This window comes from Mesoplodon mirus (assembly GCF_964341445.2).
Source record: "Mesoplodon mirus genome assembly, chromosome: 6".
NCBI classification, from domain to species: Eukaryota; Metazoa; Chordata; class Mammalia; order Artiodactyla; family Ziphiidae; genus Mesoplodon; species Mesoplodon mirus.
The window spans coordinates 45,890,281-45,916,666 of NC_138982.1; the positions used below are offsets into that span (position 1 = coordinate 45,890,281).

At 37.3% G+C, this 26,386-nt stretch overlaps 1 protein-coding gene across 5 annotated transcripts in view; it reads right to left on the bottom strand.

Annotated features, from left to right (window-relative positions):
• Nucleotides 1-26,386, bottom strand: part of VPS8 (VPS8 subunit of CORVET complex) — a 293,055-nt gene that overhangs the window by 222,753 nt on the left and 43,916 nt on the right. For all 5 annotated transcript variants that reach the window (XM_082625439.1, XM_082625440.1, XM_082625441.1 and 2 more), the window contains 11 exons: nucleotides 24,715-24,782; nucleotides 23,274-23,427; nucleotides 23,112-23,171; nucleotides 21,339-21,446; nucleotides 16,172-16,252; nucleotides 13,642-13,812; nucleotides 6,493-6,567; nucleotides 5,323-5,358; nucleotides 4,344-4,434; nucleotides 3,870-3,916; nucleotides 2,564-2,653 (listed from right to left, as the gene is read on the bottom strand). In XM_082625439.1, coding sequence (XP_082481565.1) covers nucleotides 2,564-2,653; nucleotides 3,870-3,916; nucleotides 4,344-4,434; nucleotides 5,323-5,358; nucleotides 6,493-6,567; nucleotides 13,642-13,812; nucleotides 16,172-16,252; nucleotides 21,339-21,446; nucleotides 23,112-23,171; nucleotides 23,274-23,427; nucleotides 24,715-24,782 — 981 coding nt within the window. The remainder of the gene's footprint in view (nucleotides 1-2,563; nucleotides 2,654-3,869; nucleotides 3,917-4,343; nucleotides 4,435-5,322; nucleotides 5,359-6,492; nucleotides 6,568-13,641; nucleotides 13,813-16,171; nucleotides 16,253-21,338; nucleotides 21,447-23,111; nucleotides 23,172-23,273; nucleotides 23,428-24,714; nucleotides 24,783-26,386) is intronic.

The window sequence follows — 26,386 nt, forward strand, 5'->3', positions numbered from 1 at the left end:
TATTAACATCACCCCTTCTCACTCATCCTTTCCCTGCACTTGCTCTGAAAATAACAATATAGTACAGTGGTTAGTTAAGAGCTGGGCTCTGAAGTCAGAAAAACCTGGATTGGAGTTCTGTCCTCACTCTTTATCAGCAATACTACCTTGGGAAGCCACTTAACCTCTCTCAGCCTAAATTTGCTCATCAATAAAATGAGGATAAAAACAGTATCTACTTCGTGGTAGAGAATTAAACAAAAATGAATGTCTCACCCTTCACATAGCACTTGGCACATAATATACGTATTCAGTGAATCTTTGCCAAAAGCCCTCCTTCGTGCCCCTTAGCATTTTGGTAGGCACAGTCTGCACCAGACCAGTCTCTTTTCTGACAGTCGTATAGATTCTTGATGCTTTTGGCAAATATCTTTGGTTATCTGCCTCTATCCAACTCTGGTAGCTGTTCTGTGTTTTGTAGACAGATACTTCTCTCAACATTCCTCCCCATTTCCTTTCTCTTTGAATTGTTTGTGGTTATTACATCAGAATTTAAGAATTTCCTGTTCTTTGTGAACCTATTATTATTTTGGAGGCTATAACCATGAGACTGTGCCCATATTTTTTTCCCTAAAATATCTTCTTTCTAAAACACAGGATTCACGAGTGTTATTTTTTCATCATTATTACAAACTTTAAAATAAATGATAATTTTCCTATCAATAATCTATCCCTTCTATTTCCCCAATCATTGGGAAAAAGTAAATTCAGGATAATGGTTCCCACCATCGTTTCCTTGACCACCTATGAGACTAAATGATTAATAAATCAAAAATGTTATCAGATACTCTTTTTAGCAGAATAAAACCTCTGACAAATACCTAGATGGTTAAAGAACACATTACTACTACAGTTTGTTTCTCAGTAAATTTTACAATCTCATGCTGAGATTCTTTCATATCTCTCCATCAGAATATCACTTTTGTTCCTTTCTTATTTTATAGCTCTCTACCATATTCTTCCCCAGCAAGGTGGTTTCCATCTTATGTGTACATGCGCACACACACACACACACACCCCTCTTTAGCCCCTCCTAGCATTCCCTATTGGATGTTTCTTTTCAACAAAGTACATCTTCCAATGACCAGAGTTCTTACATGAGTACCATCCTACCACCTCTTGGTAACAGATACCTTCTGGTTAAAATACTAAGTTTTCTTTTCTATATATACTGCATTGATATACAAAATCATATATATACAAGGTACTGTTCCCAAACAGTTTTGTCCCCAAATGCCTTCTTTCTGCCATATGTTTTCCTCTCCTAAGTTATCTATTTTTATAATCTTATATAGGCTTCTTTCTCTTCTTTACTGACAAATGTAATAAGCCTCTAGCCAAAAGGCAATGCAAGTTACTCTGCCAGAAGCCCACTACTGCGGCATTAAAGAGTACAGTTCAGGAAACCAAATCCTGTTTTGATACCCTCCAACTGTCAACTGCCACATCTATCCTTGTCTTCCAAAGTTAAGAGCAGCAAACGGAGATATAAAAAAGATATGAGCTGTGTCTGCTCCTCAGAACTCCAAAACCCTAGATTTCTTTTAAACATTTCCATTAATGTACACAAGAAAAGTTATTTTGACTAGATTGTCAACTTTAAGATAGCAAGGACTACTTATCTTTTACATACTACCGCCCAGTGCCTAGTACATGTTAGACCAGAGGCTGCATCCTTTGACCCATGGGCCAAGTCCTCCCACAGCCTGTTTCTGAATGGCTCACAGCTAAGAATGGTTTTTACATTTTTAAAGGGTTGTTTAAAAACAAACAAATAAACAATCACTCAGAGGAATATGTGACCGAGACCATATATACCCCACAAAGCCTATATTTCCATCTAGCCCTTCTCAGAAAATGTTTGCTGACCCCCATATCAGACCCTCAAATGTTTGTTATAAGAGGAGGCAGGGGGAGGGGAGGGAGCCCTCAGAATGGGAAAGAAGACACAGATTTGCAACAAATATATTTTGAGATCAGTGCAAATGGTGAAACTCTCATAATAAGCACTGTGCAGGTCTTTAACTCATTCCTTGACTTCCATTTTCACTGAGTTTCAAGAGAAACTAAAGGTCATTCATCAGTATATTTAAGAGATCATAATTTTTTTTTTTTGCAACGTATCTAATCTTGAATCACAGGTGCTCCTAGGAGAACTAAATTTAAACCTTGGTAGTACACTTCTTCTCCAGCTAGCCTAGTTAACGTAAGTGTTAGTCATCAGCAGGTGTAAGGTGTCAATTCTCAGGTATGTGCCCTTATACATACATCCTTTCCTTCCATGCAGCACCAAGTGCCTAAGCACTAACAACCCACAACATTTTACTCACCTGTTCCCATGTGTCTGTACACCTGTTACCTCAAAATTCAATCACTGAGAATGCTCCACAAACCCTGGAATAAAGCTCTGAACACTGAAAAATGTTTAACCAAAACATGAAAGTCCCATTCTCATATAATATCAGAGCAGTAATACTAGACCTATTCATAGCAATGTCTATTAGAAGCACTTGCAAAGGTGTACCTGAAAATGCTGTTCCATCACTTGGATTTTTCCCTGGTCTGGGCACTTTTTTAGAGCTCGATCTGCATAATGGAACAGGATTTCCACCATCTGTAAGGAAAACAGCTTTGTATATAAATTAAAGTATATCTCTAAAGTTTTTCAATACTTAATATATGTGATCTTCTTAAATAATACAGAATCAGGCTTTGCTATTATATTAAAAATACAATTTAAAATTTTAGTGACTTTATTTCTCAGTTTTTTTAACCCCAGCCTAATTTCTTTCAGCCTCAGGGTTAGTACCAATTTGCTAATCTTTCCTAATAAATACCTCCAGGTTCCAGACCTCATTAGTATATATATTGCTCAGGAACTAAAAAGTTGAAGTTTAGCTCTTCAGTTATCCTCTGCATATGTCTTTCCCTAAAGAACACAGGCAGCCAATACTTTTTTACCAGATACTGAGAAAATCAGTTGTAAGTCTCAGGACTGACCAATTTCTGTGTACGTTTTCTAAATGTTTATACTAATTTGGAATCTAACTTTTACCAATGCATTTGCACAATAAAAAGGGGGAGGAATGACTATAGCAAATGAATTCAAGCAAGTCTAGACTAGGAAAACAAAGCTAGTGTTAAATATTAACATTAACCATATTAATACTAATTAATAATAATAATAAACATCAGGCTTCTCTGCTCCCTCAGGCAACACAAACACTCGCACATATAGTATTTCTCATTATTACTAATCAGTTTATAAAGACCAACAAATGTCAACTTTCTATGGACTATAATTAGGTTCAGAGATAACCCAGATCCCTGGGTTTTTTACTCCTCCTACTGTCTGCTGTCTTTTAGCTATTTTACTATTTATAATTTTCATAAGAGAGTGAGCAAGGGAAAAAAGAAAGGATGATAAGAGGGAATTTAAAAAGCACTCAAGATGACACCAAGGAATTACAATCTGACTTGTTTTCTTTTTTTTTTTTTTTTTTTTTTTTTTTGCGGTACGCGGGCCTCTCACTGTTCTGGCCTCTCCCGTTGCAGAGCACAGTCTCCGGACGCGCAGGCTCAGCGGCCATGGCTCATGGGCCCAGCCGCTCCGCAGCATGTGGGATCTTCCCGGACTGGGGCACGAACCCGCGTCCCCTGCATCGGCAGGCGGACTCTCAACCACTGCGCCACCTGGGAAGCCCTGACTTGTTTTCTTAATACACTCTCTTCTTAACTGTAGTTATTTACCTAATCATGCCCAAGATTATTAGCAAATACCAAAGGCAATCTGCACTGTATCCCAGTAAAGACCCTATTAAAATACTCACCCGATCTGCAACAACAGCCTTTCTCTTACTGGCATCCCCTGATAATCCTGCAGAGAAGCAAAATCCAGCATAAATACAAAGTTAATCCATATCTTCAGGAGTGAAACTGCTCTGGTCTTGTACTGATAACCTATGCTAACAGTAGATATAACAATCCTTAGGTATCAAAATGTGGGATAATATGCCATAACAGGAACACCTCCCATCTATTGGACCAGATAGCTTATCAGTGTACTTCCCTTTTGTTCTAATAATAAATTTTCCTTATGAAATGAATTTTAAAAGTGACACTTAAAATTCTATATCCTGTATTTGTCATTAACCTTTTTCACTGAAAGTCTGTAAGGTTTGATAACATCTTGCTTATAAAACACTTGAACACTAAGTCAAAAGTGTTCTGTAAGTGATTAGTAGTATTCATTTTCTCTGCTCCAGAAAAACAACACTTACTACACCAGTGTTCTGTTAACTTACCCACTACTGCTTTTGCTTTTCCTTCATGGAAAGACCATGCAAGAGCCAAGGCTTCTGTAAGACAGTCTTGTTTCAGGAGGTGATCCACTCTCTAAAATGGATAAATGAGAGAAGACAGACCCCTTGGTCTGACCAATCACCAGTCAAAATTCCTATTCTACCTAATATCTTTCCAGAAGTTGCTGCTTAGTATCTAAAATTATTCCAATAACCATGTGAATATCTTATTTCCAAGAAAAACAATTTCTTAAGGCACTGGATAGTACAGTGACTGTATAGGCGAGTATAAGCAGCCACAAGGCCTAAATATGAAAAGAGGAAACAGCTAGGATGTCACTGTAGCAGAAACAGCTAGTTATCACAACATCCATTCACTCCCTCCTCTTTCGTAACAAATCCCAAGTTTATTTGAGACAGCAATAAACCAGCTAAAGGACATTTCTAAGACTCCCTTGTAGCCACTTGGGGCCATGTGACTAAGTTCTGGCCAATGATAAGTGGAAGTGCTATCTGGACCTTTCTGGGATGTCACCTTAAAAGGCCGGGGCCAGCCTTCTCTTCTCTTCCCTCCTTCCTGGAATGTGGATTTAAAAGCTGGAACTCCAGCAGTCATATTGGAACATGAAATGATCCTGAGACTAGAATCCACACACAAGGATGGGACAACAGGGTAGTATGCCAAAGACCATGGAGTTGCCATACTAGCCACAGACTGCCTACCTCCAGATTGCTTTTACATGAGAGAGAGTTCTTTTACACCACTGGTATTTTGAATTTTCTGATATATGCAGCCAAACCTTAACATTAGTTATAGTCAGTTTTATCAAATCAAGTATATGATAGTTACAATGGTTTTGATGGACACTTCTGAAATTAAAAAGCACAAATCCAAACACTCTTTTTCTGCAAAGTCAGAGCAAAAAACGTTAAGATGCTCTTAATTCAATAGCGCTAACATATAAAATTACTTTGAACTCACCTCTCTCCAGCTCCTCAGCATCATCACATAAACAGACTGGAAAACAAAGAGACGGAAATTAAAATTATCATCTTTAACAGACTTGTTTGAGAGACACATTTGTCTCAGTCCTACATCTCATTTTACATCTCTTTAAGTAAAAACATTTCATACTACAGTTAAAAGTATTTACTAAAGGGTCTTCAACGGCCCTCGTTAAAGAGAAATCAAACATTTAAAGGTCAATAAGTCTACAGTCCAAGAAGGAGTTAATTCCACGGGCAAGGAAGAAGGAAAGTCCAATCTCCCAACATGTTTCTCTGTGCTAAGTTTTTTTTTAAATTTATTTATTTTATTTATTTATTTTTGGCTGCACTGGGTCTTCGTTGCTGCGCACGGGCTTTCTCTAGTCGTGGAGAGCAGGGGATACTCTTCGTTGCAGTGTGTGGGCTTCTCATTGTGGTGGCTTCTCTTGTTGCAGAGCACAGGCTCTAGAGTGCAGGCTCAGTAGTTGTGGCACACGGGCTCAGTAGTTGTGGCTCACGGGCTCTAGAGCGCAGGCTCAGTAGTTGTGGCGCATGGGCTTAGTTGGTCTGTGGCATGTGGGGTCTTCCTGGACCAGGGCTCAAATCCGTGTCCCCTACATTGGCAGGTGGATTCTTAAACCACTGTGCCACCAAGGAAGCCCTCCATGTTAAGTTTAAAAAAAAAAACCCCACAGGAACAAATTGACATAAAAAAAGTTCCTATTCTAAGTTAAATGTCTCAATGCATTTTAATATACCCTAAGATGATCTAAGCTAAAGGACATCTTAATTACATGTCAAATATTAATGATAAGGTATCTTCCTGGTCATGAAAACATAAATGTGAAGGAACATTATGAAAGTATCCCTCTGAACGAAGAAAACCAGAACCTAAACAAAAGTAAAAATACAGTATGTCTAAAAGTAGAGGAAATAATTAGTTGTAAAGCACAGAGAACTATATTCAACATCTTATAATAACCTATAATAAAATAAAGGGGCAATCGTAAAAAAATTAATTAAAAATCATCTAACCCCTAAAAATTTTCAATTACTGCTAATCAGTATTCATTTTGTAATGCACTGCCCTCTTTACCAGCGACCTCCTTCAGCCCCTACTATCCTGACACAAATGCACACCAAGTCACAGAGTGGAAGAACTTACTTTTGTCCCCAAATAAAAGATCTGACCACCATAGCTGCTGATGGATTGATAACAAGCCTTCTCTCCAACCAAAGCCTAAAAAGAAAAATTTAAAGGTAAAAATTACATGCATTAGGAGTCTCAAGTTTTAAAGAATGTGGATTACAGAGACAACATGGCTTCATCCCATAAGTGAGTGGGGGAAAAAAATGTCAGTCAAGTGCCAGCCTGTCAGTGGAAGTGGCATAAAGGCAAAGTGCAAAAAGTAATTCTCTGCTCATATACGGTCTCTTTATTTTTCAGAGTAATGCGTAAAGGGAAGAACATGCCAACTTCTAAATTTGAAGCAAAATTGTTGCAACCTGCCCACTACTGGATGACAGGTAGTCACTGCTTCTGGCAAAGAATAGGGCTAATTGAAATGGTACCTCCAAGTTCTTTGAAATAAATATCAACAAAAAACACAAGAGGAAACAGGAAGATAAAGCAGCACAGTATATGAAAGTCAGCACAGCCCAGCAGAATAGAAACGAAACCTACTGTCTGATAAATCTGGTTGCAGATTTTGACTCTGTCACCCAATAGGTGACAGAGTTTAAACAAGTTTCAAACTTCTGACAATTACATTTTTCCATCTTTGAAAACCATGTAGTTTCTGGGAGGCTTAAATACATTAATATTTATAAATCTCCTAAAATATGTAAGTGGTCAATACTGATAACTAGTAAGTTTTCTTAACTTTTTATCATGAAAATTTAAAAATATATACAAAGCTAGAGAGAATAAAATAATGAACCCAATGTATCCAGTAACCAGCTTCATTAATTATCACTTCATCACTGATCTTGTTTCATCTATATTCCCACTGACTCCCCTATAACACAGTAAAAATTCTGAAGTAAATCTCAGATCTTGAACATCTCATATACAAAAATTCAGTATATGCACAATAAATAAATCCTTTCTAACGTAACCACACAATTTCATTGACAGGCTTTCAAAAATTAACAATCATTCCTCCATGTCAAATATCTAATCAGTGTTTGGATTTCAAATTGTCTCATAAATGTCAAATGTTATTGAGGTTTCTGTTCTTTGTTTTGTTTCTACATTTCATTTGTTTAAATCAAGACCCAAATAAGGGCCACACACTGAAGCTGGCTGATGCATCTCTTAAGTCTCTTTTAATCTACAGAGTTTGCCTCTATCTCTCACGGTCCTTTATTTTCCTTGAAGTTTATTTGCTGAAGACGCTGTAACACTTATTCCATAGAGTTTCCTACTATCTGGATTTTGCTAATGGCATCCCCATGGAATCTTTTAACATGTTCCTCTGCTTCTGTATTTCCTCTAGAAGATCAGAATCAGTGGGTTTTTTTTGTTTGTTTGGTTTGGTTTTCTGGTAGTACCACTTTAAGTATGACGTTAGTGGTAGGATTTTTGTAGATGCTCTTTATTATCAGGCTGAAGAAGTTCCCTTCTATTCCTAGTTTGCTAAGAATTTTATCAGGAATAGATACGGAATTTTGTGAAATGCTTTTCTACATCTTTTGAGATGGTATTATGACCTTTCTTTTACAATAAACTAAATCAGTGAATTACACTTTTTTAAAAAATAAATTATTTATTTATTTATTTATTTTTGGCTGCATTGGGTCTCCGTTGCTGTGTGCGGGCTTTCTCTAGTTGTGGCGAACAGGGGCTACTCTTCATTGCAGTGTGCGGGCTTCTCATTGCGGTGGCTTCTCTCATTCTGGAGCACTGGCTCTAGGCGCACGGGCTTCAGTAGTTGTGGCACGTGGGCTCAGTAGTTGTGGCTTGCAAGCTCTAGAGCACAGGCTCAGTAGTTGTGGCACATGGGCTTAGCTGCTCTGTGGCATGTGGGATCTTCCCAGACCAGGGCTCAAACCCGTGTCCCCTGCATTGGCAGGCAGATTCTTAACCACTGCGCCACCAGGGAAGTCCCTACATTGACTTTTTTTTTTTTTTTTTTTTTTTTTTTTGCGGTACGCGGGCCTCTCACTGTTGTGGCCTCTCCCATTGCAGAGCACAGGCTCTGGACACGCAGGCTCAGCGGCCATGGCTCACAGGCCCAGCCGCTCCACGGCATGTGGGATCTTCCTGGACCGGGGCACAAACCCGCGTCCCCTACGTCAGCAGGCAGACTCTCAACCACTGCGCCACCAGGGAAGCCCCCTACATTGATTTTTAAATGTTAAACCAGCCTGGCATGACTTGGATAAACACCCTTTGACCATAATTACTCTTTTTATACATTGCTGGTTTCTATCTGCTACTGTTTTAAGGATTTTTGCTTCTCTGCTCATGAGGTCATTGGTCTATAGCATTCTTTATTGTAATGTCTTCGGTTTTATTTTCAGAGGTAAGCTGGTGTCATAAAAAGAATTACGTGCTCTCTTTTTCTCTATTTTTAAAAAGATTTTTGTGTAAAATTGATATTTTTTTCCTTGAATATAATAGACTTCACTAGTGAAGCTATCTGAGCCTGGACTTTCTTTTAGGAAATCAAGTTAATGTACAGCCACACAGAAGTACAACCACTTAGATTTTCACTTCTTGAGTCAGCTTTGGTAATCTGTGCCTTCCAAAGAATTTTTCCATTTCATCCAAAATTGTTTAATTTATTGGCATAAAGTTATTCATATTATCTTTTTAATATCTTTAGACTCCATAGCAACCGCACCTCTCTCATTCCTGATATCAGTAACTGTGTCTCCTCTTTCTCTGGATTAGTCTCACTGGAGGTTTATCAATTTTATTTATCTTTTAAAGAACAAAATTTATTTTCTTTGATTTTCTCTATTGTTTGTCCATTTCCTACTTAACTGATATATGTTCATCTTTATTATTTCTTCCTTTAATCTACTTCAACTTTATTTGCTCTTCTCTATTTCCTTAGATAGAACCCTAGATAATTGATTTGAGATCTTTTTTTCTCTAATGTATTTAACGTTATAAATTACCCTCAAACTTTTTTTTTAATTTATTCATTTTATTTTTGGCTGCGTTGAGTCTTCGTTGCTGTGCGTGGGCTTTCTCTATTTGCGGCGAACAGGGGCTACTCTTTGTTGCAGTGCATGGGCTTCTCATTGTAGTGGCTTCTCTTGTTGTGGAGCACAGGCTCTAGGTGCACAGGCTTCACTGGTTGCAGCACACAGGCTCTAGGGCACACAGGCTTAGTTGCTCCACGGCATGTGGGATTTTCCCTGTCCGGGGATTGAACCCGTGTCCCCTGCATTGGCAGGAGGATTCTTAACCACTGCGCCACCAGGGAAGTCCCACACCCTCAACATTAATTTAATTATAGACCACAATTTTTTTCTGAAATACAGCTGATTTACAATGTTGCGTTAGTTTCAAGTATACAGCAAAGTGATTCAATTATACATATATATATTCTTTTTCAGATTCCTTTCCCTTATAGGTTATTAAAAGATATTGAGTATAGTTCCCTGTGCTATACAGTAGGTCCTTGTTGGTTATCTATTTTACATATGGTAGTGTTTATATGTTAATCCCAAACTCCTAATTATCCCTCCCCCTCTTTCCCCTTTGGTAACCATAAGTTTATTTTGTATGTCTATGAGTCTGTCTGTTTTATAAATAAGTTCATTTGTATCATTTGTTTAGATTCCACATACAAGTGATATCATGATATTTGCCTTTCTCTGGTTTACTTCAGTCAGTATGATATATCTAGGTCCATCCACATTGCTGCATTATTTCATTCTTTTTATGGCTGGGTAATATTCCATGTATATACCACATCTTCCTTATCCATTCATCTGTCGATGGACATTTAGGTTGCTTCCATGTCTTGGATATTATAAATAGTGCTTCTATGAACATTAGGGCGCATGTATCTTTTTGAATTATAGTTTTGTCCAAATATATGCCCAGGAGTGGGATCGCTGGATCATATGGTAATTCTATTTTTAGTTTTTTAAGGAACCTCCATCCTGTTCTCCACAGTAGCTGTGCCAATTTACATTCCCACAAACAGTGCAGGAAGGTTCCTTTTTCTTCACACCCTCTCCAGCATTTATTATTTGTAGAGGTTTTGATGATGGCCATTCTGACTGGTGTGAGGTGATACCTCATTGTAGTTTTGATCTGCATTTCTCTAATAATTAGCAATGTTGAACATCCTTTCATGTGCCTATTGGCCATCTGTATGTCTTCTTTGGAGAAATGCCTTTTTAGATCTTCTGCCCATTTTTTGATTGGGTTGCTCGTTTTTTTGATATTGAGCGGTATGAGCTGTTTGAGACCACAGCTGTTTGATAAGCTGTATTTTCACTTTCGTTTAGTTCAAAATATATTCTAATTTCCATTGAGGTTTCTTCTTTGACTCATGGGTTATTTATAAAAATGTTACTTAATTTCCAAATATTTGGGTTTTCTCCAGATTTACCCTGGTGATTCCTTCAACAATTTGTTGTAGTTTGTTTTATGGCCTAGCATATAATCTATTGGATGCTCTGTGTGCACTTGAAAAAGTTTGTAATTGGCTTTTGTTGGGTGGAATATTCTATAAATGTCAGTTAAGTCAAGTTGGTCAATAATTTTGTAGTCTTCTATACCCTTGATGGTTTTGTCTACTAATTCTATTAATTACTGATAAAGGAGTTTTGAAATTTCCAAACTCTAATAGTGGACTTGTCTGTTTCTCCTTTTAGATCTGTTAGTTTTAGTTTCATATATTTGGAAGGTCTGTTATTGGGTGCTTAAACCTTTAAGACTGTTATGCCTTCTTGACAAATTAACACTTTTTTATCAATTTGAAATTTCTCTTTATCTCTGACAATATTCTCTACTCTGAAATCTACTTAATCTGATATTAAAATAGCCATTCTAATGATTAGTGTTTGCATGATATGTCTTTTTCCTTCCCCTTACTTTTAACTTGTCTGTGTCTTTGTATTTAATGTGAACTTTTTGTAGACAGCATATAGTTGGTTCTTGCTTTTTTTATCCAGTCTGACAATCCTTGCCTTTTAACTGAAATGTTTAGACTACTTCCATTTCCTATAATTATTGATATAGTTGGGTTTAGATTATCTTATTGTTTTCTTTTTTTTTGCTGTACGCGGGCCTCTCACTGTTGTGACCTCTCCCATTGCAGAGCACAGGCTCCGGACGCGCAGGCTCAGCGGCCACGGCTCAGGGGCCCAGCCGCTCCGCGGCATGTGGGATCTTCCCGAACCGGGGCACGAACCCGTGTCCCCTGCATCGGCAGGCGGACTTTCAATTACTGCGCCACCAGGGAAGCCCCTATCTTATTGTTTTCTACTTGTATTACCTGTTCTTTTTTTATGCTTTGTTGAATTTAATATTTTTTAACATTCCATTTTGTTGCTACCAGTGACTTATAAAGGTATACTTCTTTTTCAGTGACTGCTCTAGTGTTTACAATATGCAGCTTTAACTAATGTCAGTCTACATTTACATAATATTATACTATTTGATGTATAATGTTAACAACCTTACAATAATATACTTCCTTCCCCCCACTCCCTGCTGTTATGTACTATTTTCGTCACACTATTACTTCTACATATCATAAACATTACTTTTGTTTTAAACAGTCAACTGCTTTTGTTAAATGACAATATTAAGGTATAATTTACATACCATAAAATTCACTCATTAAGTATACAATAATTTTTAGTAAATTTACAGTTGTTCGACCATCACCAAAATCCAGTTTTAGAATGTTTCCATCACTCCACAGAGATACCTTTTACCTATTTCCAGTCAACCCTCATTCCCTCTCCTGGTCCCAGTCCCACTAATCTACATCTGGCTCTATAAACCTGCCTTTTCTGGGCATTTCATATAAATATAATCAAAGAGTACATGGTCTTTCCATATGGCTTCTTTCACTTAACACAGTATTTTTGAGGTTCATCCATGTTGTAGCATGTGTCAACAGTTCACCTTTTTTATTGAGGAATAGCATTCTATTACGCAGATATGCCACATTTTGTTTATCTATTTATCAGCTAGTGGACATTTTGACTGTTTTGACTTTTTAGCTATTAAGAATAATACTGCTATGAACATTTGTGTACAAGTGTTTATGTAGAGATATGTTTTCATTTCACTTGAGTAGCTACCTAGGAGTAGAATTGCTCAGTCATACGGAATCTTTATGTTTAATATTTTGAGGAACTGCCAAAATGCTTTCCACAGTGGCTGCACCATAATCCACAAGCAAAGTACGAGAGTTCCAATATTTCTGCATCCTAATCAACATTTGTTATTGTCTGTCTTTTTGATTATAGCCATCCTAGTGGGCATGAAATGGTATCTCACTGTGATTTTGATTTGCATTTCCCTAATGATTAATGATGTTGAGCATCCTGTCATCTGCTTATTGGCAGATGACTGCAGACACTCATTATATATGACCTTCATTACTACTTTTTTCAAGAAATTATCCAGAGAAGACTCAAAAAGTCTAAATTTCCTGCTTAAAGATTACTGGCTTAGGAAACATGAGATCACAATTCAAAGTAATTTAACTGTAAACTACCTGTGTAAACTGCTTAAGGCCATTATTGTCACTGCTTAAAATATAGTAAAATTAATACTAAGATCATAACTTTTGTGTCTTCCTTCTCTACGGGCTCCTACATTTCATCTATTTCCTATTCCTCCAGAATCATCTTTCTTTCTCTCAAAGCTCTCTTTGCCTTTTAATGGCTACAGCCTCCATACCTGTTCCAGCCTTTACTAATCACCCAAATATTTCCAAAGCCTTATAGGCTACCTGTCTCTCTAGTCATTTATTCCTTAAATCTATCAGGCTTGCTGTCAACATAATAAACTTTCTAAAATACCTTGCTTTTACAATTCCTTTCTCATGAACTTTCAATTTCATTTCATTATTTCAGTATGAAAGTTAAAATTCTTTGGTATTAAATTAGTCACATTTCCAAGTAGAAGACAACAGGAATTATTGTTCTAATTCACATTCCTGAATACTTACAAACACACTCACATCCACTTCAACCTAGTTAGTGGCTTTAAAAAAAAAAATCTCAAGACTTAAAGATAACTCCTCAGAATTCCTATTTCTAAAACAAAACAACAACAAAATACCAAGTTTATCAAAGCAATACTAAGATAATGCATTACCCTTACCAGTGCCTGGCTCACGTTTCCTCCAGTGGCTAGAGATTTGAAATGGCTGCTATTATAGACCAACTGAACTTCTGAGATCTCCACCGTTTCCAATTCCTCTTGAGTTTGCCGATCAATCACATGCAACTTCTCTACACTGTCCAAGAGCACAATCGTGCGTGAGTTTATCCACTGTAATTCAAGCACACAACAACACAAAAGTGAGGCCCATCCCACACCGTCATCCAGGGCAAAAAAGCTTGGCAACTCACTTAAATGACACTGACGACCTTATCCATTTAATTAATAACTTGATGACACCACAACTACAGCAAGAACTACTCAGTGACAACCCAGAGAACGACAGGTGCACAGCGTAGTATTGAGTTTTGATGGTGTTAAAATGACTCATAGTGTAAAATATGGCTAACTAAGAGCTCTAATAGATATTATGGGATATACTGTTTTTTATCAATGTTTTTGAAAGGTACATCGGCACAATGACTTAAGCAAAGTGACCAACTTTGCATTTCTAGTGTTTTTGACATTAATCAAACAAAAGGGCAAATGAAACCTCATAAACCTATCTGGTCAAAGAATGATTGTTACCATTTAAGTAATTCATATTTAAAAATACAAGCTATTTAAAATACGTATTTCCTTCAAAATATACCTACAAATTATGGCAGAGTTCTTTGCTCTTTCTATTTCTCTATATATTCTGAATATTCTTTAATTATTACTATTATAATATTAAAAGTAATAACAATAATAATGTTAAAATCTTCTGAAGGATACCATTTTGATAAATTTCTTGGGTTATATATAAGATTTCTTATTTTCAAAATATTTTTTTGAAAAATCTCAATGCCTTCCCAAGAAATAAATGAAGTCTTAAAATCTGCTCAATTAGAATTCTAAATTAGCCAGAACAAAGTACTTCCCCTGTACTTTCTCTCTCTGGTATTCATTTTGGTTTATTTATATGAACTCTTCCCATGTTATCAAAAATTATTTGTATAATATCATATCAAAGACAATCAAGTTGAAAATGGATCAATTTTCTTTTAACTATGTTGAATATATACTTTAACACTGTGTTACACAGGAAGGGTTTGGTTTTCCAAAAAAAACTGTCCCTCAGGAAACAGAGTTTGACACTCAAATCATTTACAAAGAGCTTTTGTAAGGTGCTCTCTTGATTACTTTACTTTGAGAAACAAAGTATCATTTAGGAAAGACACATTATTCAGCCCTGTATAAACTTAGTGCTAGTTTTTAGATGTTTTCAAAGGTCACCTGATTAAAAGAGAAAGAATAACAAAAACGTTAGCAGGATTAGCAATTATTCTTGGGATTAGATCCTCACAATTTTAAGCATTGACACATTGTAAACAAGCCTTTTAAAGGTAATTTACAAAGCAATGCAGTTAGGGGTCACATCATGAATAAGCCACAGGACAAATGAAAAACACCAACTGTCCTACTATTAGGAGAATGGCTACGTGTGGTTGGGAAAATTTTTTCCAGGGACAGAATCATATGCAGATTTTTAAAGTGCTGCATCTCAAACATCTTAAATGGAAGCAATGATGATGAATTCTAGAAAACTGTGTTAGATGATTTTCAACAAGGGGTTCTGGTGATGACAAAAACACTGATGTCATATGCATGAGAAGAGGTTGAACAAAATTATTTCATGAAATGTGTATGAAAAAAAGTATTATTTCTAAATCAAGTCTGTATATGAGATTGAAAGGCAATGTGCAAATAAATTAATAAATCATCTATTATAAAAATTGATGCAAAAAGAAATAATCTTTTTTAAACCAAAAGTTGCACAGGACTGAGATGCATAGTAGAGAGAGAACTCTGAAAAGTTTTTAGCCACAGATAAAGAATAGCTCCTGAACTCCTGAACCAATTAGGACATACTCAGAAGTACAAAAATGTGCTAACAAAGAAAAGCCCGGCAATGATCCTGAAGAAATGATTCTGATCTCCCCTTTGAGCTAATCAGGATATTAAAGAAAACTTTTGCTGATCCTGCCAGTGTTCAGCAGGACATAAGGCTAAAAGGCAATAAAAATAATGTGGCATCACACCAACCTCAGACTTTATTCAGTACAAGCAGGATTTAACTTTTTTTAAAAATTTATTTATTTTTGGCTGCGTTGGGTCTTCGTTGCTGCATGCGGGCTTTCTCTAGTTGCAGCGAGTGGGGGCTACTCTTTATTGCGGTGCGCAGGTTTCTCATTGCGGTGGCTTCTCTTGTTGCGGAGCACAGGCTCAATAGTTGTGGCGCAGGGGCTTAGTCACTCTGCGGCATGTGGGATCTTCCTGGACCAGAGCTCGAACCCGTGTCCCCTGCATTGGCAGGCAGATTCTTAACTACTGCACCACAGGGAAGCCCAGGACTTCACTTCTGTCCACATTTTATATAATCCTAAAGGTCATGATTTATGGCAGAAATCCTGGTAGCCTTAATACAACACGGAGTCAAAACAATTACATAAAATGAACGGGGATATTTCATTTCAATAATACTCACAGTAAAGTTGATGAGATCATAGTATAGGTGAAGATGCTTTTGCTTAGTAACATGTATTGCTCCAGATTCGTCTCTCTTAACCTGATGACGAAATAAAAACAACCTAAATATCAGCTATTGTTTGAGAGACGTTTTAAAGTCTCACCTAGTCAATCCACCTAGAAAATGATTTCCATTCAGAATATGGATAAAACAAAAATATTGATAATTAAAGAAACTACACAAATGAAAAAAATCATTCACATCATGATTTGTACCAAAATCCATAGTACATCTTGTCAGTGGTCTAGTTGTCAGTTTAGGCATACCTTGTTTTATTGCACTTCACTTTATTGTGCTTCCAGATATTGTGTGTTTTACAAACTGAAGGTTTGTGGCAACCCTGCATCAATCAATCTATCAGCGCCACTTTTCCAACAACATTTGCTTACTTCATGTCTCTGTGTCACATTTTGGTAATTCTTGCAATACTTCAAACTTTTTCATTATTATTGTATTGTTATAGTAATCTGTGATCAGTGATCTTTGATGTTAATATTGTAATTGTTCTGGCATTTTTTAGCAATAAAGTATTTTTAAATTAAGGTATGTACATTGTTTATTTTAGAGATAATGCTATTGCACACTTAAAAGACTACAGTATAGTGTAAACAGAACTTTTATATGCACTTGGAAACCAAACAACTTATGGTGACTCACTTTATTGCAATATTTGCTTTATTGCAGTGGTCTGAAACTGAACCCACAATATCCCTGGGGTATGTCTGTACAGGCAAATGCTGTATGTAATATTCACTCTGTCATAATTCAGAGAAACCTAACTGCATCACGTCAATGACTATTTAGCCAGAGTTAAAGCATAAAATGGGATTGGTGGCATAATGTAAAAAAGTAAAACAAAAGTTCATTAAAAGAAAAAAAACTGCTGCAGTGAGAAAACTAGACTTCTTTGGGTGAAGTATGATACTATTATAGCTCAAACAGCCCAAAATCTCCCAAAAGAAACTCAAGTGTCAATATTTTACTTATATATGCATATATACTCTCTATATCTTCAATCGTCCTTATAATTTGCTCTCTCCACTTATGCTCCAAGGTGACAGAGCACTGAAGAAGAAGAACACACCACAATGACCTGCCTGAAATTCAGGACGTTTAATTCAACCTGGGTTTTCTTGCATACTCTCCATAGTAGTCTTCCAGATGTCTTCCTTTCCCTTTAAGTCACAATTCCTCTTTGCCTTCTAGTCCCAACACTTGTAGCGTTGACCTCACCAGATATCTTAACAAACAACTGAGACCATTTAATGTGAGCCCTTTGTGTACTCCCATCTTCACTTCCTAAGTCACCTCCCCTGTAAGAAAGAATGCTCTGGTAAAAAGGAGCGTAAGATCTACAGCTATGTGTTTAAGAGTAAGTTCCACTATTACAGCTGAGTCACCAAGGGTAAATCATTTATTCTTTCAGTCTCCTCATTTGTAAAATGAAAATAAGACAGCACCAAATTGTTCCATATCTTGCATATGTTGAAAGTGTTTCGTAAACAAAAAGGTCAATGCCAACATTAACTATTCTAAGATTGGCTAAAGTCCTTGCTAAAGAAAATCACTTCACCTGTATATACCCTAAATCCTACTCCCTCCATTGCTGTTTAATATTACCCCTCCCCTGCTAACATACTCAGTCACTCCTTTCAAAAGACCTTTTCCCTCTTGCTATCAAACAGGTTTCTGACTTTTCCATCTTCAAAAAACAAAAGCAAAGCACCTTCCCTTCATTTACTTCTTCCAGAAAGTTAACCATTCTTTTTCCTCTTGTAACCAAATGCTGTACTATGATTGTGTGAGTCTGTTCTTCTAGATACCCATTTCTTTAACAAGGCTCTATAATCTAGCTTCCACCTCAATTCCACTGATAATTAGTCCTCTGAAAAGTTTCTAAAGAACTACTTCTTGCATATCTGGTGGCCTTATCTTCAGTCTATTTCCTTGATCTCTCTTTGGCATTGGTATTATCCTGGAATTGATAATGTCCTGAAGCCTCTCCTTCTTCATCTTCTGTGATGCCATACTGGTCTATTTCCCCTCCTACCTCTAGATGCCTTAATAGGATCCTCCCTTCCTACTGTCTTTTCTTTTTCCTTTCCCTTACATGAGTGTCCACCAAGGTTATGTATGCTTTCGCTTTTGATTTTCACAGCTTCAACTACCTTCTCTATTCTGGAATTCTCATTTTCACCCCAGACCTGGACTGCCTATCCTCCCAGAGGACATTCCCCAATACAACACTTGAGAGTCTCACCTTCACTTCCAACCCAACACATTCAATTCTTCCCTGACCCTAACTCATTGAATATTTCATACTTCTAAAATGCAAAGCCAGAAATGCAATGTTTTGTTTATGTCCTTTGGTCCCCAGATCCACTAAGATGAGAAGCTTTGTCTTTCCTTCAAAATGCCATCCCTAACTCTCGCTGCAACCAACCATCCTTGTCTAAAGACCTCACACTTGCTTTATTACAAGAGCAAAACCTTTCCTTTCCCTCCAACCTCCTATAATCTGTTCTTTTTGCTATTTCTGCAGCGATCTTCTTAAAACTTTAATCACATCACTTTAATTACCTAATAACCTGTGATGGCTCCCCATTACCAATCTAGGTCAATTATTATATAATCTAGATCAGAGGTTGGCAAACTTTTTCTGTGAAAGGCCATACAGTAAGTATTTTAGGTTCTACAGAGCATACAGTCTCTGTCACGACTACTCAACTCTGCCACAGTAGTGCAAAAGCAGCCATAAATAATACATAACTGAATGGACATGACTGTGTTCAATAAAACCTTACAAAAACAAGCAGCCAGCCAGATCTGGCCCATAGGCCATAGTCTGCCAACCCCTAATTAAGATCCATGCCGTATGTTCAACTTTATTCTCAACAATAAGTTTCTCCCTGTCATTAACTCTATAAATATTTATTAGGGACTTTCTACATACAAGCACTGTCCTAGTGGCTGGAATAGAGCAGTAGAGTTGGTTTTAGATTTACAGAGCTTTCAGTCTAGTGAGGAAAAAAAATATTAGATAAGTAATTTTTAAAATGCTGAATGTTGTCAAAAAAGGTCTTATCGGTGTCTATGAAGCGGGAAATGCTAACTGAGGTCAGGAGGTCAGGAAAGGCAATGCTAATCATGAGCCAGTATAATGTGGAAGAGAGCACACAGCTTTCCTGGCAGAGGTGCTGGCATATGTAAAGACACTGAGGCCAAAGACATGGAAGCAACCTAAATGTCCGTTGACAAAGGAATAGATAAAGAAAATGTGGTGTATAAATATATATGTATACACACACACACACACACACACACACACATATACATACAACAGAATACTATTCAGCCACAAAAAAGAATGAAATAATGCCATTTGCAGCAACATGGATGGACCTAGAGATTATCGTACTAAGTGAAGTAAGTCAGAGAAAGACAAATACCATATGATATTGCTTATATGTGGAATCTAAAAAAATGATACAAATAAACTTATTTTCAAAACAGAAACTCACAGACATAGAAAACAAACTTACGGTTACCAAAGGGGAAAGGAGGGGGAGGGATAAATTAGGAGTTTGGGATTAGCAGCTACAAACTACTCTATGTAAAATAAACAAGGTCCTACCGCACAGCACAGGGAATTATATTCAGTATCTCATAATAATCTATAATGGAAAATAATCTGAAAAAGAATATATGTGTGTGTGTGTGTGTGTGTGTGTATATATATATATATATATATGAAAACCGAATCACTTTGCTGTACACCAAAAACTAACTCAACACTGTCAATTATACTTCAATTAAAAAAAAAAAAAAGACACTGAGGCCAAAGACTAGTCAGGAAGCTACTCCAGAGCCTAGGCTAGAAATGTCAGTGGGAAGCAGCAATGGGGGAGACAAAGAGGAAGTATACTCAGAGTCAATAGATGTGTGATAGAGTAGAAATAAAGGGAGAAGTATAACTGAAAGGCAACTCCTGGATTTCTGGCTGGAGAAACTAGGTGGATAGTGGTGTACTTGCTTCAATGAGCTAGAAAACCCAAGAAGAGATTCCACAGGCACATTCTTACCTCTATAACTTCAGTTCATCTTATTTTCCCCAATAGGCATATCCACCCCTCCTATAGTATTTGCCTTTTTTTGTTTTTTGTTTTTTTTTATAAATTCATTTATTTATTTATTTTTGGCTGTGTTGGGTCTTCATTGCTGTGCACAGGCTTTCTCTAGTTGTGGCGAGCTGGGGCTACTCTTCATTGCAGTGCGCGAGCTTCTCATTGCGGTGGCTTGTCTTTGTTGTGGAGCACAGGCTCTAGGCACACAGGCTTCAGTAGTTGTAGCATGCAGGCTCAGTAGTTGTGGCTTGTGGGCTCTAGAGCAAAGACTCAGTAGCTGTGGCGCAGGGGCTTAGCTGCTCTGCGGCATGTGGGATCTTCCTGGACCAGGGCTCAAACCCGTGTCCCGTGAATTGGCAGGTGGATTCTTAACCACTGGGCCACCAGGGAAGTCCCTAGTATCTGCCTTATATCCTTCATAAAGTCTTCCACAGCCTCTTTAGTCTGTACAAATCTCTTCATACTCTGAACTTGTATCAATTTTTAAATTCTCATCACATACTTAAATCCTTAAACTGTTCTCATTAGTAGTAATGAACATACTGGTTTTTGCCTTTCAAAACATATTTTAACCTATGTGAAAGAAGGAGTTAATTTTTATACTTCTTTCAATCGCCTCGTGTCCATTACAGTGTAGATAACATAGTATGTGCTCAATGATAACTTGCTGTCAAATAAATACACTATATGTAGATAGGTAAGCCATTAATACAGATCTATGTACATTTACATATTTATACATACACATAAACCATCAATTATTTATTAGTCAAAGGAGATGGAACTGAGAAATATACCATGAAGAGGCATGGAGCTGAGGGTGATCATCTGTTTTCCATGTTAACCATTAAAGCCTCGAATAAACATTAAATAGGTCACTCCCTCTCCAAAGAATTATGATAGCATATTTCTTTGACACAATATTAAATTACTGGTGAATCGAAAAAATAATCTTATGATAAAGGACTTTACCACAGATCTAGCATCATATTAGGACTTACCAGTAGAAAATGAACAACATCTCCTCTGCAGAAGGCAAGCATGGGATTCACATAATTATGCACTGCCACAAAGTGCCAGGCCAGCAGTGGAACACTGGAAGGATCCATCTAAGTGAGGAGAAGGGAAAAAAAAAGTCATCACTGTTAACACACAGAAAAACAAAGGGAAAACTCTGGTTTACAACAGCATCTGACTGGTGTTCCTTGATAAAACTTCTCCTAATTTCTCATTAAAATTCCTAAAGGAGGGACTTCCCCTGTGGCACAGTGGTTAAGAATCCGCTTGCCAATGCAGGGGACACGGGTTCAAGCCCTGGTCCGGGAAGATCCCACATGCCGCAGAGCAACTAAACCCGTGAGCCACAACTATGGAGCCTGTGCTCTAGAGCCCGCGAGCCACAACTACTGAAGCCCATGCGCCACAACTACTGAAGTCCGCCTGTCTATAGAGCCCATGTTCCGCAACAAGAGAAGCCACCGCAATGAGAAGCACGCGCACCACAATGAAGGGTAGCCCCGGCTCACCGCAACTAGAGAAAAGCCGGCACGCAGCAACAAAGACCCAATGAAGCCAATCAATCAATCAATCAATCAATTCCAAAGGAGCAGGGACTGACTGGGAAGTGTCATGAGGGAACTTTCTGTGTGGATGGTAATGTTCCACATTTTGACAGAGGTCTGGATTACAAAAGTACATACATCTTGTCAAAGTTCAGCAAATGTACACTCAAGATCTGTACATCTGTTGTATGTAAATTGTTACACCAAAGGAAAAACTTCAATAAATACTGAACTGTACTTAATTATATGCATGTTGAATATTTAGGAAAAAAGAGTACTAATTTCTGTAATTTACTTGGAAATACATTTAAAAAAACATAATTTGATGGGTGCATAGAGATAAACAGGTATATAATAAAATACAATAAAATGCTAATGGTAGAGTTTTACAATGCTAAGTATATAGATGTTCAGTGTAAAATTCTTTCAACTTCTCTACTTGTTTGAAAATGTTCATAATAAAATGTTGGAAAAAACACCAATAAAAACATACAAAAAGATGTAAACACATACTACCATGATAAATCTCAATTAGCCAATGAAGCTCACCTAAGAACTGTTAATGGCAATATAAGCCAGCTTTGCCAGCTGAAAGGGCAGACCTGCTTCCCCTGGGGTCCAAAGATACACCGAGTACCAACAAGAAAACAGAAGAGTGAGCTCCCTCATTACAGCAGCTACTTTCTGAACTAGTCTTCGTTCTGCACCATCATTCTCCATCCCATCCCATCTCATCAATGCCTCTCCTCATATACACACTAGAAGAAAACAACTCTTTGAAAACAACCAATCAGGAAAAAGAAAAGGGAAATTGAGGTGTGCATAATACATTCTGAGAAGTATAATCCTCCAAAGTAAAATATCAGAGGCAGAAGAAGCCAAGCAAAGAGTATGCAGCAGCAATTCATGCTGGGTATTACGGTGGGGTGTTCTCTATCAGTAGTTCATTATCAAAGCAGCAGCTGTTCATGAGAGAAAAACTTAACAGAATAAAGGTAGAAAAGTACAGATCTTGTGATCCCCAGGTTACTGCTGTAGTCACCAGCTTATGCTGCTTTGGTCACATCAAGGTAATTAGACAGTGACCTTTGCAGCACTGATTTCCATTCTACCTAGTTTTCTGACAACCTCACAGAATGTGCCACTTCCAAGTCATTTTCCCCAACCTCCTGACATGGTCTTTTTACCAATAAGATGGAGAGGCTTACTTACCCGTCCATAAGGAAAAGTCATCCACACTTTCAAGGAGGGCTTCAATCCAATGACCAGTATCTTTAGGGGAAAAAATACATTTTAATATTTATCCTGCAATTTTCAAATTTTTGGTATTCAAAGCCTCTAAAGTTATGAGCTTCATCTTCTAAATACACCTACCTTTGTTAAGGATGCCATGGCCAATAAGGAAAACTGTGTGATGGGATGATCTTTCAACTCGGGCTTAGAATGGAGAGGCTCAATACAGCAAACTTCACCCTTGGAACCACTGAACAGGCATCTAGATTCACATGTTCTCACTCCCATCACTCTCCTGAAAATGTAACCAAAAAATGCCAGATCAACTTAGCAATGCTCCAAGGCGCTATAGCCCTAACGTGGCCTACTAAAAAACCCTCCTAACAATCCAACAATTGTTACTCCTGCCCCCAACAATCCAAACTCCACATGACATCAGCATGTCATTTTTAATGTGTGAGTCAGATTTATCACCCTTCTTCTAAAAAGTCTCCAGTGGCTTGCCACTGTACATAAAATAAAATCCATTCTTCACCATGTTTAAAAGGTCCTATATGATATGGCTCCTGCCTTCACTCCTCTCCCACTACTGTTGCTCCTGACAAACACATGCTCCAGCCACACGTGCTTTCTCTCCACTGCTCCAGCATGCCACGCTGTGCCCACCTCAAAGGCTCTGTGCTTGAACATCCCTCTGCTTGGAACACTTCTAGATCTTTCCACTTGTTGACCAGATTGTCATTCAGGTCTTTGCTCAAATGTCACCGTCGGAGAGAAGCCTTCCTAAATTATACTCAAATGCACTCCAGCACACTGACCTGTTTTATTTTTTTCACAGTACTCATAACTATTTACAGTTATTTCATTTATGCATTGGTTTATTGTGTCTCGCTACCCCCGACCCAACTAGAATGTAAGTGCTATTGGAGTAGCAACCTTGTCTCGCTCATAGCTGTTAACTCTGGTGTCTAGAACAATGCCTACACATAGGAGGTGCTCAATAAACATTAGCTGAATAAATCAATAGTATTTTTTAAGCAGTTACTTTGGGCTCGACATTGTTAGAAGGTATGAGAAATACAAGAAACATAGTCCTTACTTTGAAGAACTTATGGAAATATAATACACATTGAATTTTTTGTTCTTTTTTTAAACTCAGATTTGTAAATGTCCTTCCATGTATCTAAATAGTCTTTCCTCTTATTTAAAGAGTAAACAGGGCAATGCCAAGGCAATAAAAACCTTTCTACACCTGGCCATTATGGTTATAATCAACTGGGCCTGGGGCCTAAACGGAAATTAGTGAGATACTCCAGAATAATGGTTCCCAAGATTGACAAAGCTTATGAATACTCTGGGGAGTAGGAGTCTAGAATCCCATCTCGGACCTACTGCAATAGAATTTGGGGGGGCCCGGCCTGGTGCTCTGTATGTTCTATAAGCCCCCCCAGGTTAAGTGTAATACACAGCCACAACCTATTTCCAATCACATAGGTTTTCCAGACCTCTTCATATTCAACTTCAAGTCATTAAACTGGAGCTAATCTTTTCATTTGTCTACAAATGTCCATTAGTCTCTTACTTAAATGTCAATTCAAAAACAGAGCCTCCGCTGTCGTTGCAAACTGCAAGAGTTGGATCATCTGTAAACTAAACAGAGAAGGAATTTATTTTCTTATACATTTTCAGACAACTAATCAAGTATTAAAAAGGTAAGGGAAAAAATTATAAAATTTTAAAAATCTAAGACAAACACATTTAATAGCATTTGAAATCACCTAAACTATATCTACATCAGTACTCTAAACATACAAATTTACCCATATTTGGAATAAAAATGGCTCAATATCTTTAAAAAAAGGAGGCTTTAAAAAAAGCAAAAACCACGTTTCATCAGGATAAAAGAAAAATACAAACTATGACTCATAAAAGCCCTAAAGTTCTCTACTTAGGTTCTTACATTAATTTTTTCTAACTTGCTATTAAGCTAAATAGGATACTTTGGATATATTTGCAGTTGCCTAGCTTTCAAGAATAAAGACACAGTGAAAGATATTTGGTATCTTTGGGAAATAAACTTATTGGAATATGTTTTCCAATAACTGAAGAGTTAATCCACTACATGTAAAATAGTTTAACTTTTTATGTAACTCTTCCTAAAACGTGCTGCCCCCTCAATCTTCTTCGACAGAGTATACCTTCAGTTATTATTATCTACCCTGGAAAACTCAAATAATAAATAATGTTCACAATGACAGACGGTCCTAAGGGCTTTTGGTAGATATGAGTGTTGTAAGATACAAAGTTGAATAACTTAATTTGTATCACTTACAGTGACTAGTCTCCCTAACCCCAGAGGTTTGTAAAACCATCCTAAATCTCATGCCTTTGTGCTCTTCAGGGATGGTTGAGGTACAGGAGGCTACTATGAAATTATTCTTCCTCAACCCCACACACGGGTAAAGAAGTCCTACACCTTTGTTCTCAAGGCCTAGCTGAGTAGTTGCCAAAGTGGAGTGTAGGGAAAATAATAGCACTCATGATTTTATTTATTAATTTTCTACTTCTTGTGTATGTGTTTTATAATGTACTTAAATATAGTACACTAGTATATTTAAATAATTTTAAAATAAATATACACACACACACACACACACACACACACACACACACACAAACATATGTATATATAAATGAATTAAAGCCCAAACTGTTATTGATGGGATGTGTAGGGTTAAGTCTGGAGAACAACGAGTAAGAGGTTTGAAGCGCAAGTAGCCGTTGTCAATGGAAGACCTCAGAAGTAAAGTCAGTGTCTGCACTTATCACCATTCCCAAGAAACACAACGTCCAGTACTAGTCTGCTTTTAACGTCAGCTGCCTTCTTCTGCCTTTATCTCTTCTGCCTTTTTCTCTCTGCCTTTATCTCTTGTTTCCTATTGCTTCTCCCAAAGATTTTGCATTTTTCTGCAAATGGACTGGACTTTTATAAACAACCAACCAAACATTTATTGAGCACTATTTATTGTAATTTGCCACTACATGTAACACACAAAAATTAAAGAGAAATAGATACTGGTTTCAAAGATCTCAATCTATTAAAGGAGATAAGACATAACACAAACAACTACAACATATTAGAGGTTGGCTCATGCCATATGAAAAGAGGTCAAGATAAACTGCCATGATGTTCAGAAAGAGGAGAAATTCTCTCTACTTTTACTTGTCTTGGTTGTTTTCATTGTAACTAAATG